The 20,604-nt window shown below is 38.0% G+C and overlaps 1 protein-coding gene and 1 long non-coding RNA gene across 5 annotated transcripts in view; both read right to left on the reverse strand.

Annotated features, from left to right (window-relative positions):
- Positions 1–20,604, reverse strand: part of LOC143848260 (uncharacterized) — a 67,629-nt gene that overhangs the window by 26,968 nt on the left and 20,057 nt on the right. The window lies entirely within an intron of this gene.
- Positions 8,110–20,251, reverse strand: LOC143848258 (putative disease resistance protein At4g27220). Its single transcript, XM_077357155.1, has 2 exons — positions 16,926–20,251; positions 8,110–8,452 (listed from the first exon to the last, which is right to left on the reverse strand). Exon 1 carries the CDS (start codon positions 20,160–20,162, stop codon positions 16,953–16,955), a length of 3,210 nt encoding a protein of 1,069 aa, XP_077213270.1. The 5' UTR covers positions 20,163–20,251; the 3' UTR covers positions 8,110–8,452; positions 16,926–16,952.

Consider the following 20,604-nt stretch of genomic DNA (forward strand, 5'->3'; position numbering starts at 1 on the left):
TAGTATTGCTTCTATTAGATTTTCATTAAAACTGAGTCAAACAGGTTACGACTTTTCTTAGCCGATTTATAAATTTCTTGGTTTGCGTGCAATAAGGACAACATGCTCTTCTTTTCATTGACTTGAATCTTATCTGAGGAGATGATATGACATATATTTTTCTTGAAATTAAATCACATTAATACCCCACCGAAATACATCATTTACTTCCAACCTGAAATCAGTTTCTTGGCGCCACGTGTCAGCCCCTCCGTATATTAGAAAGGTTTCTAAAATCGCAATTACCAAATGATTCATTTATGAAATTTCATACAAAGTTTTTATTATTATTTATCATATATAGGATGCATATTAGGGCTGCAACTCGGGTCGAGCGGGTCAGGTTTTGGAGAACCCAACCCTACCCGAGAAATATCTCGGGTCGGGTCGGGTTTTTTTTCGGAAAACCCACGATTCCCAAACCCGGCCCTACCCATGATAAATCTCGGGTCGGTTCGAGTCGGGTCGGGTTTTTTCACGTTGACGCAAATTTTTAAGGAAAATTCTTGTTTGGCAAGGCAACTCAACTCATAGAAGCAGAAATTACACTCGCAATACACTTGAATCAAACAATGATGTAATTACACTCACATCACACTTGAATCAAACAATGCTGTAATCAAACAATGTTGTAATTACAATCAAACAATGCTGAATCAAACACTTGAATCAACTCAACTCATAGAAGCAGAAATTACACTCACATACAGTAACAGTGGGTGCGTGGGTTTTCACTTTTAACTTTGGGATTATTACATTTACACCCCCTCTAGTTTCTGACACATCCACTTCCACCCCTATAGTTTAAAACGTGACAAATACACCCCTGTAGTTTCAATTTGTTTAAGGTTTGCCCCCTCAGCAGAAGGTTCGTCCATAGATTGAAGGGTTAGGATGATCTGATGGAGCTGATTTTTTGGACACACCATATCTATGTCAGGACCCATCAAATGAACGCTTTGGATCATCCAAATAATGTGGGCCCCTACCCGAATCCAAACACTACCAAAAAATCATCCAAATAATGTGGGCCCACATTGTTTGGATGATCCAAAGCGTTCATTTGATGGGTCCTGACATAGATAGGGTGTGCCCAAAAAATCAGCTCCATCGAATCATCCTAACTCTTCAATCTATGGACGAACCTTCAGCTGAGGGGGCCTACCTTAAACAAATTGAAACTACAAGGGTGTATTTGTCACGTTTTAAACTATAGGGGTGGAAGTGGATGTGTCAGAAACTAGAGGGGGTGTAAATGTAATTATCCCTTTAACTTTTAACTAACAATAGAAAAAAATGTACATACTATAACTTATGTAACTCGGGTCGGGTCGGGTCGGGCCCCTTCAAACCCGGCTCGACCCGAGATTCATGCGGGCTTTTGAATGCTGAACCCGGCTCGACCCGAAACTCATGAAACCTGAACCCGACCCAGGCTATTTTCGGGTCGGGTCGATGCGGGTCGGGTAAAACCCGGCTCGAGTTGCAGCCCTAATGCATATATCGGAAAACATGCTACTTCCCTCATTACTTCATTTGTTGAACCATATTGGGTAAGTTGCAATTTAGCCTTCCTTATGAGTACAAACAGAAAGGGCCCAAATATAAACCATCTTACAATTTAAAGATGCCAAAGACTGAATGCGGGACAGATCATCTTCATTGCTTCGCTTCCATCATGTTTTGTCAATGTGAAAATTATGCAATTGAAATGTATGTTCTTCCAGCTTGGGCAATTGTAGATATGCCGTAGTTTGTTTATATGCACATGGTTAACCGAAACTTAATTAGAATCACTTCGTTTTTTTTTTCTCATTTCAGAACCCACAATCTGATTGAATTCAATTCCTTTCTTTACTTTAATATATTTATTTATAATGTCCATGGAATAGGGCATTTCTTTTTAGGTTTATCAACTTATGACGCTCTGTAAGTTGTTTTAAATATCATATTCAGCTTAGGATGATTTTTGGGGCATGTTCTATGTAACGGCGGCCCAAGAAATGGATGAATTCGATCATCCAATAATATGCCCAAGAAATGGAATTTTTATGACTTTTTGTTTTCCCTTTCGGCGGGCATTCTTCTACAGGTTCCTTGCACAACCGGTACCTACTTGAAATTGCTTTCTTCTTGATTTTAGCAGTCAAATTTTCCATTTTATGTTCTTCAGTTTCTTCTATAATCACCGCATATAGCTGAACAATCTCTTTATTATGAAATTATTTTCAAGAAAGATGCCATATTCTTTCCTATGATATCATCGGATTGGATTGGGTTACTTAGAATATGTATGTTCTAATGTGGGAATTTTTTCTTGCACTTTTCTTTTGGTCTTAATTCTTCTGTATGGTTGTTGGCATTACTGATTTCTTATATTGTGTTATTGAAATTTAGGTTACTGTTATGTTTCCTTTTTCTAATAAATACATGGTCTTTATATTGTTTTAAATGTTTTTTATGATTAAGATATTGAGTTTTGTTCCATTTCAACAAAAAAGAAAAAGAAAATTGAGTTTCGTTAGTTAAATTACCACTATTATTGTCAGAAAAGTTGAAACTTAATCTACATAGGGTAAAGACTTGAATTGACAAATATCTGTTAAGCTGCTTTTTTTTAATTTTAATTTTCCTGAATTTTATTCTCTTGGTAACTTCTATAAATCATATCAGCCGCTAATTTTCTTGATTTTTCATATTTTTATATTTTTTATGTATTTTTTTACGCACAACATGCATTTCCAAATTGCATCTTTTTAAGACAAATATTTCAAGATCATAATTTTTTCTTCGCCCTGTGCATCGCACGGGACTGCAACGTTAAACGTTAGGATTCGGTTTTCGTATCACTATTTTAATTAGGGCGCTGATATCTCACCCCTCGACCCCCCACCCCCCAACGGCTGGCTAACGTTAAACGTTAGGATTTAACGTATATGTCACTTTCCCACCATTTGACCTCTCTCTCTCTCTCTCTCTCTCTCTCTCTCCACACACACACACAACAGGAACAGTTGGTGGGCCCAACAAAAACCGTTGGTGGAATGGTGGGCCCATCTTTGAACAACGCAGGCCCCACCCATACCACACCATAGGATAATCCAAACCATCCATTTGATGGGCCATAAACGTAAATAGGTTGCGTCCCAAAATATTATTTCCATAGGCTGATCCTAGCCCCTCCGATCTAAATAGAAACTACATCTTATGCAACCTCTATAGATTGTGGGGTTGTGATCATCCTATGGAAATGATTTTTGGGGCACAACCTATTTACATTGTGGCCCATCAAATGAATGGTTTGGATCATTCTATGGAGTTGGTCGTAAAGTAACATTAAGGCCCGTCCACAACATAGGACGATCCAAGCCGTCCATGGTTTGGATAATCCTATGGAGTTGGTCGTACAGAACATTAAGGCCCAATCGTAGGCCCCACCGATATTTTTTCAAATTGAAGCGTTCCGTCCACAACATAGGATGATCCAAGCCGTCCATGGTTTGGATCATCCTATGGTGTGGTTCGTACAGTAACATTAAGGCCCAATTTAGGCCCCACCCATATTTTTGAAAAGTGTACCGTCCAAACCATAGGATGATCCGAGTCGTCCATTTGATGGGCCATAACGTATTGTGCCCCCAAAAAGGTTGGCCCATCAAATGAATGGTTTGGATCGCCCTGTGGTCGTACAGTAGTATTAAGGCCCGTCCACAACATAGGATGATCCAAGCCGTCCATGGTTTGGATAATCCTATGGAGTTGGTCGTACACTAACATTAAGGTCCAATCGTAGGCCCCACCGATATTTTTCAAATTGAAGCGTACCGTCCACAACATAGGATGATCCAAGCCGTCCATGGTTTGGATCATCCTATGGTTTGGTTCGTACCAATTTAGGCCCCACCCATATTTTTGAAAATGAAGTGTACCGTCCAGACCGTAGGATGATCCGAGCCCTCCATTTGATGGGCCACAATGTAAATAAGTTGTGCCCCAAAATCATTTCCGTAAGATGATCACAACCCTACAATCTATAGAGGTTGCAAAAGATGTAGTTTCTATTTAGATCGGAGGGCTAGGATCAACCTATGGAAATAATATTTTGGGACGCAACCTATTTACGTTTATGGCCCATCAAATGGACGGTTTGGATTATCCTATGGTGTGATATGGGCGGGGCCTACGTTGTTCAAAGATGGCCCACCATTCCACCATCAGTTTCTGTTGGGCCCACCAACTGTTCATGTTGTGTGTGTTTGGAGAGAGAGAGAGAGAGAGAGAGAGAGAGAGAGAGAGAGACCGGTCAAATGGTGGGAAAACGTTAGCCAGCCTTGAGGGGCGGGAGGAATATCAGCGCCCTGTAATTATATCGTTTTCTCCCTAAATTGTGGAAAGAAAAAAAATTTCCAAGACAAAACTTTACGTCATAGATGATTTTCTTGAAATCCAAATAGGGCCCAAGTTTTATTGAGTTCAACATTTTCAATTACTAATTAGACAATATTTTGCAAATTGAGAAAACGGTTTCTGCACACAAGTGTAGATAAGTTATCTACACACTAGCTTAAAATACAGTGGGGCCCCACATTGTTTAGGTGATCCAAAGCATTCATTTGATGAGCCTTCACATAAATAGGGTGTGCCCAAAAGATCATCCAAATCCTTCGAACCATGGGGGCAAAAAATGGACAGATTTGTGAAGGTTTATGCACGTCCATTTTACCTCCACAAATCATAGGGTTGGGATGATCCTATGGAGCTGATTTTTTGTGGACACCCTATCTATGTGAGATCCAATCAAATGAATGGTTTGGATCTCCCATACAATATGCCCTCCACTGTAGCTACTGTGTAGATAACTTATCTACACTTGCAAATTAGGTTTTGTAGGCAAAAAAAAAACAAAATCCTTCTCAATTTTCTGTCAATTCGCAAGCTATTATTTTAGATGGCTAAGACCATCTGATCAACATGATTTTTTATGGCCCCACACAATCAATTTTCTACACAATATACACTTGACTACTTGAGCCTCAATTAGGTATGGTTAATTTCACCCCGTGCAGGCTTGATTGGTGATGGTATTTGTTTGAAAATTTAATCCTAAATGATGGCCAATTTTGTAATTTTCCATCGAAGGGACCCGCATTTTAGAAGTCCTTTTTTTCCTATTGCACGTAAACAGCTGAGAATTTCTGCATTGGCTTGTTTGCATTCATCTTGTAGTTCAACATGTACCAAGTATGGATAGTGATCCATCATCCATGGTGGGGCCGATGGAGATAATACATGAGTGGTAGCTTTCTATCTATTACATATACACGATAGTTGCCGAATCGAAAGAGGTACATCATCTAATCTTCACAATTTATCATGTCACAATCAGTGAGCGATCTGGGCCGTTCATCGTATACCACATTGAAAAATTTGCACTCACAAACAATTGAAGTTACTAAATCGATGAATCTGACGATTCAAACAAAAATTGAGTGAGGACCGATATCCGATGTTGTGGAAAGGCCCATTGATTGTGGTGTGGCCCACAAACCAAGGGTTTAGATTACCGTTCAAAAAAAAGAAAAAAGACCAAGGGTTTAGATCATCTAGATAGAGATGTATTTCAGGTGGGAAGGATTTGAAGGGGCAGATTTATCATTTCCTTTTGTAATTGCGCGTAAACCGCTGCTTATTTCTGCATTGGCTTGTTTGCATTCATCTTATAGTTCAACGGTCAGGATTGTTCAACATGTACCAAGTATGGATAGTGATCCATCATCCATGGTGGGGCCGGTGGAGATAATACATGAGTGGTAGCTTTCTATCTATATTATATACACGATAGTTGCCCAATAGAAAGAGGTACATCATTTTAATCTTCACAATTTATCATGTAACAATTGGCGAGCGATCTGGGCCGTTCATTCTATACCACATTAAAATTTTTGCACTTACAAACAATTGAAGTTACTAGATCGATGGATCAGATGGTTGAAACAAAAATTGAGTCAGGGCCGATATTCGATGTTGTGGAAAGGCCCATTGATCGTGGCGTGGCCCACAAACCAAGGTTTAAGATTACCCTTCAAAAAAAGACCAAGGGCTTAGATCATCTAGATAGAGATGTATTTCAGGTGGGAAGGATTCAACGGGCGTGATTGCTACGTACACTGGAGTTGGCTGTCCCATGTACAGAAAAAGGGCAGATTTATCATTTCCCTAAACAAGTTTAGGAATATCATTATAAATTAAAGGTTCTTGTAAATAAAACTTGTACCACGGTGGTTGAAGTCACTTTTAAGCATGAAATTTTGGGAAAATTTTCATTAATTTGCAAACTTTTCTAGAATCCAAACAGGGCCTTATGTAACCATGAATTCAATGCCAACTTTTGCTATCCCTGTTTTGAGAACTAATGGTGAGGGTCCTAACCGATTATTCGCCCAAAATTAACATATACTAAGAATAATCGGTTAATTTTGGGCGAATAATCGGTTAGGGCCCTCACCATCAGTTCTCACAATCTGAAACGAACAGGGCCATATATGATTCAGTAAACATATACTAAGAATTAAACAGCCCTATCATGGAGATCTTAGAAACTAGAAATTAAACTACGCACTCTACTTAGTAAATTTAAGAAAAAAAAACTAACTAAAAATTAAAGAATTATTGGGATGGGCCAAAACTAACTAAAAAACTAACTAAAAATTAAAGAATTTAAGCAGTGCTCCTTAGTTCTTCCAAAACTCCAGAAATTAATCCAAGTTTGAATTGTTCTTGAAGCTTAAGCTTGAAATTTCCAAATTTATGGAATTTTCAGGAGATTTCTTTAAGAATTATTGAAGTAATAGTATAACCCTGAGTGTTTGAATTGATCTCCTTTATCGACCTATATTTTTTAGATTGGAAATGGTATTTTTTGACAAATTTCTTCTATAAAAATGAATAACATGTTTGATTTTATGTACTTTTAGATATTTGTTGCTTTTTAAATGTTGAATTGAAGTTGGTTTGTGCTTTTTAAATGTTGAATTGAGGTTGGTTTGTGGATCATTATGAAATTGTTTACAAAAGTCATTAGTTAATTTAAAGCATAAGATGGTTCTAAAAAGTAGAATGATTTTGAATAACCTATTCGATCCTTGATTAAGTGATCAGAGATCCACCTTGTTCGTCTTGTATAGAGTGAGAGCCTCTTCCATGTAAGAACATCTCTCCTATGTTTTGTTTTACCTTACTAATGCCAGCTCTTCATTCTTCCATTAAAACTCAGAAAGTAATCATGCTTCATTGAAATTATGTTCCACTATTCATGTTCAATCAAATGCATATTGTTGTCATTTCAATATGACACTATTGAAATTTAATATATTCCCTCTCAAAGGAGCCCAACTTTCCCAGGATCCATGTACCAGCAGAAAAAGGCCTACAACGGTTCAAAGGGGGCAGCCAAATTGAATTACAGACGACATTTCTATTTTTCCATAACAGATTATTCTTTCCTTTCTATTTTTCTGTCCTGAATTAATTCATAAGAGAAGTTACGCATTGTGATCAGTATTTCTTTGCCCGAATAAAAAAAAAAGGAGCTTACTTCAGATTAAGATCAAAAGAACAAAAAAGTATTTCTCTGTCTTTTTCTAATAATGGCCCAATTCCGACCTCCTTTTCTTCGTCTTTTCCTTAATTTTCAGGAAAATAAATACAAAAGGAGTTAGAAATATCATCTTCAACAGACAAAATAACTATTCTTTTAACTTCTGGTATAGATGAGAAATGGCCGACCTAAACCAAGCCACATTGATGAGCACCAATGATTATCCAAGTGAGCCCTGTCGATCCAAGTGTGGAGAATAAGGACTTAAGTACCTATACTCGAGGTCTTGTGGGAGTAAGTGTTTGTGTAATGGGAGTGTGTAGTTTGTATGTACATTGGGAGGTTGAGTGAGTGTGTGCTGCCCACAATGGGCATGTGTATGTGTGTTTTGTTGTAACAACCCAATCTGACGGGTCGCTACGAGCAACTCAACCCGTCAAAATTACCATATATTTTTTTTTAAAAGAAAAGACTTAGCAACATGAACCAATCATCTACAATATTATTCGAAATAGAAATAGTCTTAACAACAATTATCAACTCAACTCAACTCAACTCAACAAAGCCTTTGTCCCAAACTAGTTGGGGTCGGCTAGTCTTAACAACAATTAATTAAAAAAAATCATAGGTAGTCTGAAACCCAACATAAACTCAAAGTCTCAAAACAAACATATGAAACTCCACTAGTAAAAGAAGTAAACATCCAGAGAAGTTGACGAACATCGCCGTCTCCCTCTTCTTCACTATTATTTTTTTCCCACTCTTCGTTTCATGTCTCCTCATCTACGAACGCTCCCCCTTCCAAGTTCTCCATATCTGGTGGGAAAAATTGGATTACACAGCAGTTTGTGATAGAGATGATATCAATATTGGTTACCAATTAAGACAACAAATTTAAATAACTGTATATAGGTTAGAATCAACAAACAAAGATAAATAATAGGAATGAATGCTGAGTAGAAACATGCTGGAAACAGTAAATCCATAACGCACAAGAATCAATTAAGGATAATTAAAACTATAAGAACGGAATAAAATCGACTATATCCTCATAAAGAAATCTGAACTGATTTAATCCTTTTCTGGTTGATTATTATTGACATATCTTTTAACCCAAGAAACTCTAGCTCCCATTAGCTTATTGTCTTTGCCCACACGGTCCATTCCGCGGAGACGTTTTTCGATAGATAGAGACTTATAGTCTTCATAGAATTCCAACATCAACGAGGGAGTTGCGCGACCCTCCCAAGGAGTATATTTATTTACTTTTCTTTTCTTAATTATCCAGGGATGGCTCTACGGCCTCCCATCACCCTTCCCCATTTTCATCTTCATTTCTTCTTTCATGTATTTCTTTCATTCATCTTCTTAATCATTTCATATGCTTAAATAGGGGTGGTTATTGGGTTCATATCTTAATAAGCAATTAAAATTCTAGATGACATATGGTTGAACAATTTAAAATAAGTTAACGAAAAGTAAATACCATCTAGCACCATACACAAGTCTTTATCACTATTGAATTAATTGAATATCCATACTGATGAGGTCTAACTATTACCTGCCTTTTAAACTTACGAACGTGGAAGAACACAACGGTCTCTATTAGGGAGTAGGGTGAAGTAGAAGTCAAATAATAGAGTGTAACAGTGTGAGTTTAATTAAATCTAAATTTTCCAAACACCCACACACCTACACTATTAACTGCTGCCCTGTTTTGGGGCGCCAATACACACAGAACACTAAGAGCTGCTGCCTAGTTTTGAGGCATAGAACACACATAATCACACATAAAATCATTAAGGGGTTTTATAAGAATTTCGCTGTTGGAATAGGCAACATGCACAAGCAATGAAATCATTTTTAAGGGTCCTTCGCATATCCACATCAAAATTAACTTAAAAGTCCTTTGCGCATAACACTTTAAAGTCCTATGCGTATAGTACTGATGAGCTAAGAAATACATACAAATCATCTAACACCTATGCGCATACCACAATGAAATAAGAAATGAAAGAAAATCATTTAAGGGTTTACACGTATGTCACTGATGAAATAGGGAATACACAAAAATCATTTATTGGCTTACACGCATGTCACTGATGAGATAGAAAATACAAAAAATTCATTTAGTGGCGTATGCGTACATCACTGATGAGATAGGGAGTATATAAAAATCATTTAATGGCTATGCGTACATCACAATAGGGAATACATAAAAACTATTTATTGACTTATGTGTATATCACTGATGGAATAAAAAAAATCTATTGGCTTAACCCTATGTGCATGATTCTATTGAGATTAAGTAAAAATATTGTGAAAAGTATTGATATATCCTTATAGGCATACTACTGAAGAGATATAAAATACACTATAAATCATTCTTTGACCTTATGCACATATACACTGATAAATTCGAAAACCATATTAAAATTTCATTCTTTTGTAACCCTAACACACAAACTACTGTTGGAAAAGAACTATACAAAAATTTATATTTGCAAGTCTATATACATATAACTATGTGGAGATAAGAAGACTATATAAGTTTTTTTAAACACTCTACACACACTGTTGAAAATTGAAAACCATAACAATTTCTTTTTTTTATGTACTTACCACTGTAGAAATCAAAAACTATTTAAAATTTCCTTTTTATTATTCTATGTATATACAACTGTACAAATCAAAACTTGTATAGAATTTCCATTCCACAGCCTATCCGTATAAATCTGATTAGAAGGGAAAAAAACACCCAAACACACAATCATACATGGATTTTGGTTTGATACGAGATAGGGATAGGGTACTTACGTGTTCAAAGAAGAAAGAAAACAAAAGAGTTGAGTCTTCCCCTAAATATCAAGCCAACATTCAATGGATTACTTCTTCCTTCTAGTCCCTTCTTTTTTTTTCAATTCTATTCCCTCTCTTCTTCTCAGAACTGGGCGTGCGTTAAGAGGTTTTGGGTTATCATGCATGTTTTCCAAACGTGTACTCCTTTATTTTTTTTAATTATTTTGGTTGTTTCTCATTCTTATCTCTACCCATATGGAAGGTTAGTATATTCCCCCGTTTCAATCAATTTTTAATTGAGATTTTCCATTATGCCACGCCCCGGCCCCACTGTGCAGATATTGTCCGATTCTGGGCCGCAGCCCTCCCCGGTTTTGTTTTCTCGCAGAAAACGCATCTACACAGGGAAGGGGGAAATCCACATATATAGCCCAGTAACTTTTCCTCCCTTTCAGATGTGGGATCTCACAATCTCCCCCCCCCCCTTAGGGCCCAACATCCTCGCTGGCACACCGTACTGGATGGGAGATCCCGCTCTGATACCATTATGTCATGCCCTGACCCCACTGTGTAGATATTGTCCGGTTCTGGGCCGCAGCCCTCCACGGTTTTGTTTTTCTGCAGAAAACGCGTCTACACAAGGATGGGGGAACTCCACATATATAGTCCTGTAACTTTTCCTCCCTCTCCGATGTGGGATCTCACATTTGTATTGAGTGAAGGTTCAATGGATGTGTGTATGTATCAAGGATGGAAGAAAGTGAGAGGGGTAATAGAGCTTTGGTGTGTGATTGTGTGGGTTTGATTGTGAAGCTGTGCATGCATGGTGAGGTAAGTGAAGTGAAGAATGGTGAAGGTGTTGAGCGATTGAGTATGTAACTCTCTGAGAGTTTTTGTAACAAACTCCTTCCACATCAGTAGCTCCATCTGGCAAAGAGCGGGCATTGATCTAGAGCCTTCATCTTCCTCTATAAATAGAGGTGGGGATGTCATTTGAGCAGTTTCTGATGTTGCAAACAGGACCTGTGAGTTTCTTGATAGAGACTTTTCCTGAATTGTTCTTAGAAGGGAGGGTTCCTTATTGGCCGAGAGTGAGATCCCTTCACAGCTTATTGGCCGAGAGTGAGATCCCTTCACAGTAAGGTATCTCATTTCTCTCCTCTACATGTATCTTTGTTTGTAGATTGAAGAAATCCCCTTGCTTATTTGATATGATCAGTAGTTCTGGCATTTCTGTTAATAAAACTTTCTTCATATCTAGTTCTCAAATCTATGTATCTTTCAAGCTCTTTCTTGCACTTCTCTGTCGATTCTTGAACTGAAGACATATCTTTCAAGCTATGTTCCACGAGAAGACATCCTTTAACCTGGGGCAGGTTTGGATGAAAATTGTTCGTAGATTTTGGAAGGTTAGAGGTGGCGGCAATGAGGAGAAATTCTGTCTTGTCTTATTCACTTCCTCATCTCAGATTATTTTCTCCAATCCCAAGCATTCTCGAACAACAAGATGCTTCAATTGTTGAAGGCACTGTGCAAGAACAGGGGAGAATAGATATCGCAATCTATGGCAGTAATCCACATTCAAGTAGCTTAGGTTGTGGAATGTCCCAGTTGGTGGTACGGCCCCCTTCCATATACACGACAGTTTGGGCAGATATCGTAATTTCATTGTTTTCAATGCAGAGAGAGGTGATGTAGTACTTGTTCAAGTCGATAAAACTCAAGCAAGATTTGTCCAGTGAATAGATCCTTTTCAAGTATTCCCACATCTCTAAGGTGTAGATTCATTAACCAAGTAATGAATACTCTAACATGCAGAGTTAGAGTAAAATTGAATTTGAGAAATGTACAGTCAAATTGAATTTGAGAAATAATTAAAATGAATATAGCAACTTGTTCTTCAACAAACATTTTTAATGTGTCTTCTAATAGATTTATTTCTCTAACACAACTTAATAAATACAGGTGGCTCCGTACAACGGACTTATTTACTACTAATTTTATGACCGGAAGGGACTCGAATCCTTTAACAACACAGGCCATCCAAGCTAATTATGTCAATCCAAGGGTGGAGAAGGAATGGTTCTTACCTATGGTTATGGTGTTTTGTGAAAGAAGAGAGTCATTTTTGAAGAGAGACTGCGTTGTGTATGCAGCAGCCCCATGAGCATTAGTGTATCATGTAATAAGGGGTAAGTGAGCATGGCATGGGAGTTTGGTGATGTATATGAAGGATGGATAGAGGCTGGCCAATTGGTGATTGCTTAAAAAGCCCCCAAGGGGCTAGACGATCAATTGGAGAATGAGGGAGTCTTTGCAAGTTGCTGCCACATCACCCGCCAAGGAAGCAAAAGTCCAGCTATATTGTAGCTGCCCATGTGGAGTTTGTTACAACAATCTAGTGCCACATCAGCACAACTTGCATAACTGTCACGCCCCGACCCCACTGTGTAAATATTGTCCGATTCTGGGTCTTCCCACCCTAGCCGGTTTTGTTTTCATTTTGATCTTCATTCTAGTCCTCTCTAACTGACATTCAATACGATTTTAACACGTGCTAAGTTGGATATCTCACAAGTGCTACCTTTAGCTATTATTTCTCCTCTTTTTTTTTCATTTCAAAACAAACAGATTTTAAAAGTCCAGAAAGGATTGCTGTGTGTAGTAACCATATCAAAAGAGGCAATTAAAGATCAATGCACTTAAAATTCTAGATCCAAAGTTCAGTTCACAATTGTGAAAACCAAGAACCTCAGATCTTGTAAATTTCGTGATCCATGTTGTTACAACTCAAAGATCGGTTATTCTTGTCATTTTACTATTCTTGGATCAAGTGCTTGAACTTCCTGAGTAGAAATAACACTTGAATTCTGTTAGACATCATTGAATTAAATCTCTGTCGCCGATCTTGAAAATTTGTATGAAATGTTTTTCTACTAATCTTTTATCATTTCTTTTTTCTTCATACTTATACAGTTTAATTGCAAATTTCTGCATTCAATCCATTTTTTTCCGCCTAACTTGTAATCTCATAATTGGAATTCATGTTAATTTCTTGAATTAGCTAAACTCTCTTCACTTCAAGTTCTGGCTGAACTAGTTCTTTACATACACTATATCAAACAATTTCTGTCAGATTGCACAGTGAACATAACAGAAACTTCAACCTTGACTCTGTTTTTTTGGGGTTCTCATCCAATTCCTTTGAATTCATGAACCCTGTCTTGTAGTCTGTCATTTCCTCTATATTATAACTGTTTGGTTAATTGTAATCCCTAGATAGTGTTCTCATAATTTTGTGCTAAAATTTCAACTTGCTAACGACCTATCTATTTCCTGAAAATTTTCTAACCGTTCACAGGATTCAGCAAAATAAACAAGTTTCTACTCAAATTTATCTACATCAGTATCAATCCACACTAAATCCTCTATTCTATTCACCTCTGAGTTCCACTCATATACCTGATAGGTTCAGGGAGGATATGAAGAAATATGACAAAATTCCATGGTCCAAAATCCACAATGTGCATGCGGTTTCAACATAGAACCAGTGCCCCAAATATACCTCTCAAGCTGCCCATCAATTTGAGGCCACAGTTGCATTTTCTGGTTTTTTCTTTGAGGGAGACTTGAGTCCTATCAGAATTACCAGTCACCTCGTGTCACAGGTAGTTTGGATTTCAAATTTTGGATAGGACTTCCTGACAAATAGGACGACCTTATTAGAGCAGAAGTTCAGACTATGTGCATTTGATTCCAGACTAGTAATTGACGAAATGGTTAAGCCATTTGCATGGACAGTTGTGGCATAAACTGCTTAGTGTAATTGCAGAATTGTTTTCTAATTGGACTTTTACCAGGACAGCCCCTCTCAACTTGAGAATAAACCAATTGTAGTCATTGTTAAAAGCAAAGAGCTATCAACAACCGAGAGGACAGCTACAATTCAGATTATTGGTTAACACTTCTTATCGGTACTCACATATTGGTTAGCCATTGTGGATCGGGCTGACATATCTGGACACAATTTCCAAGCATTACTTGAACAACGCTTCTGCATGTGAGCACTGAATCAGAGATCAAAGCAAACGATAAATTTTTGGGTGCCGCATGGGGACATGTGCGTGAAATCGAACTGTTGGGATTGTATAGGGGTGCAACTTGGGTCGGGTCGGGTTGAGCTTTTGCTAAAAATTGAATTGGAATCAACCCAAACTCGACCTGATTTTATCATAAGAGCTGAACCTGAATTCCCAAAATCGACCCGAGTTCACAGCTAGTATTGTATAAAAGCACAAGACAACCCACATGTCTTGGTCCCATGCAGAACAAACATCCCATACTTAAGATAAAAGGCCTACGAAGAAAATGAACAATTTAGGGAGAAATTTAAATGACGCGTGATTGATCAATGACGTAAGATCATCTGATCAAGGTGTTCTCAAATGCATTTGGCCGGACTTGTGGTTGCAGGTCACAGGTCAGATCACCAGATCTGATCACTTACATATATGGCACAAGTGGTGACCCAAAAGGTGAATGTTAGGAAGGAGCTTACAACCAGTGCCTTCTAAGCATTTTTTATGATTTAAAAAGAAGACTTTTATTGCCACACTAATTTTTTTTTTCTGAATGTTGATTGAGTTAATAAAAAGCCGGATGCCCAAAGACTCCAAGAATGCCATCAACTGCATGCCATGTTGCCACACTATTGAACATAGATAACTAATAATTATAGACTCAATATTATCTGTTGTACTTCTTTTACTTCTTCTACTTTGGGGTTTTGGATTTGAGAGGGGTAAGTTAATTTAGGCATTACTGAAAGTGGTTACAAAACCAACTCTACAAGATCCGATCTTTTGATCTCCCTTTGTAGAGGGCGTGACACACTTACCCTTGTTTGTTTTGGACTTTCAAAATTGATTTTCAGTCCAAAACAGATTATTGGACTTAAAATTGTATTTGATTTTTAGTCCAATACTCAGATTTTGTTTCAAAATCAATTCTCTTAATCCAAAACAAACAGGGAGTTAATGGATTTGATATAGAAAAAAAACAATATGGCATCAAAGAGTCCTATCACCTTTTTTTTTTTTTGAAAGGTTAAGTCTTATCACTTTTCTTATTTAGGATATCATCCCATCCACTTCAGCTTGAAAAATGTGGCATTAAAAGGATGCAAGTTGGCTGGGGATGACTTGGTCCGTCTCATATTTAGATTGAAATTGGTGATGTTGGAATGGGTCGGCTTAATTTTCATGGGCATTTACTTATTGAGCCAAATCAGTACTAGGACCTAATTCCAAAGGACCTTGAAAACAAAAGCCGATCCCTAAAAAATGATTTGGAAGCAATAACATAAACATTTCCTATGCATCAACATCATGCAAACCACCTATACCTAAATGTAAACAGATGCAACTGTCAAGCTTCTAACAAACATAATATCAAACACAATAAGAGGTTGTGCTTTAAAGCTAAAATCTGCTTCAAAATGGAATACCAAATTTCTTACTACTTTAAACATCCTTTAAAGAAGGGAGACTTTTCCTGAATTGTTCTTAGAAGGGAGGGTTCCTTATTGGCTGAGAGTGAGATCCCTTCACAGTAAGGTATCTCATCTCTCTCCTCTACATGTATCTTTCTTTGTAGATTGAAGAAATCCCCTTGCTTATTTGATATGATCAGTAGTTCTGGCATTTCTGTTAATAAAACTTTCTTCATATCTAGTTTTCAAATCTATGTATCTTTCAAGCTCTTTCTTGCACTTCTCTGTCGATTCTTGAACTGAAGTCTTACTGTTTCATTTTAATTGCTAGCTTCAAGTTCTGTTTCGAGAATTAATCAGATTAACACACAACAGTCCTCAAGAGTTTTAACAGATCAGAAGTGAACTTTTAAAATACTGAAACTGTTACTGGTTTTCTTGATAGAATGTGGTTTGAACCATATGTCTGTGTGAATTTTTTAACCAGATCTACCTCCTTGATGCCCACCATTTTGATCTAGATTGTGTGCAGTCCTATAATTTTGAACTAATTCCAAAGGACCTTGAAAACAAAGCCAATCCTTAAAAAATAATGATTTGTAAGCAATAACAAAAGCATTTCCTATGCATCCACATCATGCAGACGGCCTATACCTAAATGTAAACAGATGCAACTGTCAAGCTTCTAACAAACATAATATCAAACACATATGGGGTTGTGCTTTAAAGCTAAAATCTGCTTCAAATACTTTAAACATCCTTTAATGGGTAGAGAAGTGAATGCATAATGCAAAAGAACAATAAGAAGTAAGAGAGAATGAAACAAGAAGAATAATAAAAATAATCATAATTACAGAGTTTTTTCATTCTCTATAAGATAAGGATTGTGGAATCCATGTTGTAGAAACTTAGGAATGCTATTATCTCAACAATAAATTAAAGGAAAAACAAAAGGCATAATACATCATTAGATAAGAAAGGAAATGAAATGAAATTTACCTCATACTAAAACTGCAGTTACCATCATCATCGAAGTGGATGAAAAAGAGGTTGGAGGCGTGACATGTCGCCTTCATCCTCCCACTCCAACCCTTGGAACCATGCTTTTTCTCCTTGAATCATTTCAAGTTTAGGTGCGTTGTGGGGTCCCACCGGAAACCTCTTTAAATTCGGGCAATCCTCTAGGCAAATAGATTTCAAGGAAGGAAATTCGAGAAATACATGGGACCCTCCTCCTCCTCTATTGAGACGGCAGCAGAGACTTGTAAGCTTTGGGAGATAGGATAACTCTATAGTCTCTAATCGAGGGAGCAGAGTCACTCTATCCACCACACCCAATTCCTGCTCCTCTTCCTCTCCACTTATTATCACCTCTATTTCTTCACAAAATTGTACCTGGAGGTATTCCAATTGTTGAAGGCGCTGTACAAGAACAGGGGAGAATAGACATCGCAAGCTAGGGCAGTAATCCACAGTCAAGCGGGTTAGGTTGTGGAATGTCCCAGTTGGTGGTATGCCCCCCTTCCATATACACGACAGTTTGGGCAGAACGGATAATTCCATTTGTTTCAATGTAGAGAGAGGTGATGTAGTAATAGCAGCATGATCCTCTTCTCTCATCCCCTCTTCGTACTCAAATACCTCCTCTAACTCTTCACAATCGCCTACTTCTAGTTTCTCCAAGCTTTGCAATCCTTCAAGCAGATCATATGATAGGATATTTTTTAATTTCCCACAACCGTAAATTCTCAGCTCTATCAGGTTCCCAAAGAATCTATTAGGAAGCGGGCCGTGACAGATTTTCTCTAATTTCTCCATGTCATAGAGGACCAATCGTTGCAATATCCTAAAGGCATTTGGTGGAACCCGATGAGATTCTTCCACCGTGTTGATGAAATGTTCCATTTCGTCACAATCGAAGAGATTGAGGCGCTTCACGCTGTTGAAAGAGACACCATCATTCAGGAGGTGTACAATATTGGAGACAGGGACCCTCTCCAAGACAATTTCTTCGCTTCTTTCTAATAAGAGTTTAACCCACTTTGATAAAGGGTATGACATTATGTTGATGGCTGTACACTTCTCGTAGTCGCTATATGGGTACCATTCGTCCTGAACGCAGATGCTGAATTTCTTTAGTTTCTCCCAATGGCCGGGAACTTCTAGGGACAAACAATTCACGTCTTTAACATGGATGTATAGAGTAGTCAATCGAGCCAAAGATGCCACCTCATCAAAGCTCGCTTTACTTCCATCACCGCTGCTGCCTCTTACCTCCCACTCATTGAAGCTATCTATCATGGACAATTCTTCTAATTTAGTCAACCTTGAAATGACATTCGGTGCCACCATTTTAAGATCACCACTCCCTGTCAAGTCCAAAACCTTCAGATTGGATAATTGCCCTATTTCTATTGGCAATTCTTTGATCTTAGTTTTTATCAGGCTAAGTACTTCAAGTTTCTCCAAACCTCCTAGTAAGGATATGTCATCTAAACACTTGCACTCATCTAAGCATAGTGTCTTCAGGTTTTTTAAGTACGGTAGTGATGGGGGTAATGATGAAATCCCGGTATCACTTAGATCCAAGACGACAAGGGCTTTCATTCCTTCAATGAAATTATTTGGAATTTCTTCCCAACCATTTATTTGTTGTAGCAATAAGGTTGAGAGACGTGGGCAATTCGGCAGCTCAGGGAGCACACCCATTGAAGTTCCCATAAGTGAAAGCCTCTTACATTCATCCAAATTCTCCGGCCACTCTGTCAATTCCACTCCCACTTTAACTAGAAATCCATGCTCTGTTCTTGATGCAATCGATATGGCCACATCTCTAATAACATCGTGCATTTTTACACAACCTTTATAGTCACCGTCTAACAACAAACAAGAATCCTTAAGTTTTTCAACCAAGGTATTTATTCTATTCCATGCTTCCTCAAAATTGTTGACATCCTTGAAATCCCTCTCGCCCATCATATATCTCATCAATACACCCACTTCAATGTCATGATCTTCAGGAAAGACACAGCAAAACAAGAAGCACAACTTTGCTTCCTCACTTTCGATGTAGTTGTAACTCAGCTCGAGACGAGAGTACACCTCTTTATCAACACCCTCGATGTTTCTTGGAGAAGACCGCCTTAATTCTTGCAGTGCATTAGCCCAAATTGATGAGTGTCTGCCTTTTAGTGCCCTTGCAACCGTGACAATGGCTAAAGGCAAGCCCTTGCATTCTTTAGCAACTTCCCTTGCCCAACTCTGCAATTCATCAGTTTCAACAATTTCTGCTTTCTCTTTGAATAGATTCCATGAATCTTGCTCAGATAAGACTTGGACTTCGATATTTTTCTGGCAATTCATCATGAAACATACATCTAATCTCCGTGTTGTCATTATAATTTGGCAGCCCATTTGTGTACCTCCGCAGGGGATTCCAACCTTTGTTAAGTCCAATCTATCCCACAAATCGTCCAAGATTATGAGTACCTTCTTTTCTTGCTTTAATCTCTCCAACAATCGGCCCGCCCGCAATTCTTCATTATCTTCTTCAAATTTCATGCCTAATTTCTCAGCAAGTTCACCTTGGATCTTCTTCAAGTCTTGGTTTTGGGAAACAGTGACCTTTACAACCTCATCACACAGCTTTTCATCCTTAGCTTGCTTTCCTACCTGTTCCACTAGGGTCGTCTTGCCAACACCTCCCATCCCATATACCCCAATGATGTTGATTCTCTCCTCTTTTAATGCCTTGATGACCAGCTTCTTAGCTGATTCTGTGGATTCAAAAGCCTCAAATTCTCCTGCTGGTTTAAAGCTTGGACAAGGACGGGGAGTTGATACACGAGTGAAACCCCCTCTTGCTAGGAGGCCATCAACATCAACCATCGTCTTCGTTGCTTCTTTACCTAGAGAATAGCGTGAGCAGAAATTGGGACACCATCCCTTGAAACATCTCTTGTTCTCCATCACCCCTTCTTCCAATCTCTTCAGGATTGCCTCAATGTCATCTACTTGTTTTAGCCATAACTGCACTTCACCAGTGATTTCTTTTCCATTCCTAGTGGCAGCCTCCACTAATCCTTGCACAACTTCTCTCCTCAACCTTAGATTTTCAGCTTTGAGTATAAGATTTTCAACACTCTTTTTATAGTGAACAAGATAAAGAACACGGCGCTTAAGAGAAGGAAATGAAACCTTCACCGCTTCTATGATGGGTGTAGCTAAAACATCCATGATGTCGGAAAAAACAAGGGATCTCAGAGAGGAAAGTAACAGCGGAAGGAACTGAAGAAATGTCTGTGTAGCTATTACTCTTTCTTCTTCTTGCAAGAGATCACATTCAGAGGCAATTATTGAACCTTTGACAGCTGTCAAGACAAACCATGATCATTATTGCATACTTTCCTTTTCGATTCTTTCATTTTATTCTTTTCTTTTTTTTGTCTACTATGGCAAAGTGGATTTTTTTTATGGTGTAAGCCCCTATACTCCAGTATTTTTCCAAAAGTATTGTACGGCTTACACTCTAGGATGATCCAAACCGTCCATTTGATGGGCTACAATGTAAATAGGGTGTGCAAAAAAAAAAAATTCCATAGGATGATCCTAGCCCTATGATCATTAGAGGAACTTCATATTATGAGAACCTCTATAGATTAGAGGGTTGATCATCCTA

This window comes from Tasmannia lanceolata, unplaced genomic scaffold (genome assembly GCF_043159265.1).
Source record: "Tasmannia lanceolata isolate RefF3 unplaced genomic scaffold, GAP_Taslan_0.1 ptg000016l, whole genome shotgun sequence".
In the NCBI taxonomy this organism is placed as follows: domain Eukaryota; kingdom Viridiplantae; phylum Streptophyta; class Magnoliopsida; order Canellales; family Winteraceae; genus Tasmannia; species Tasmannia lanceolata.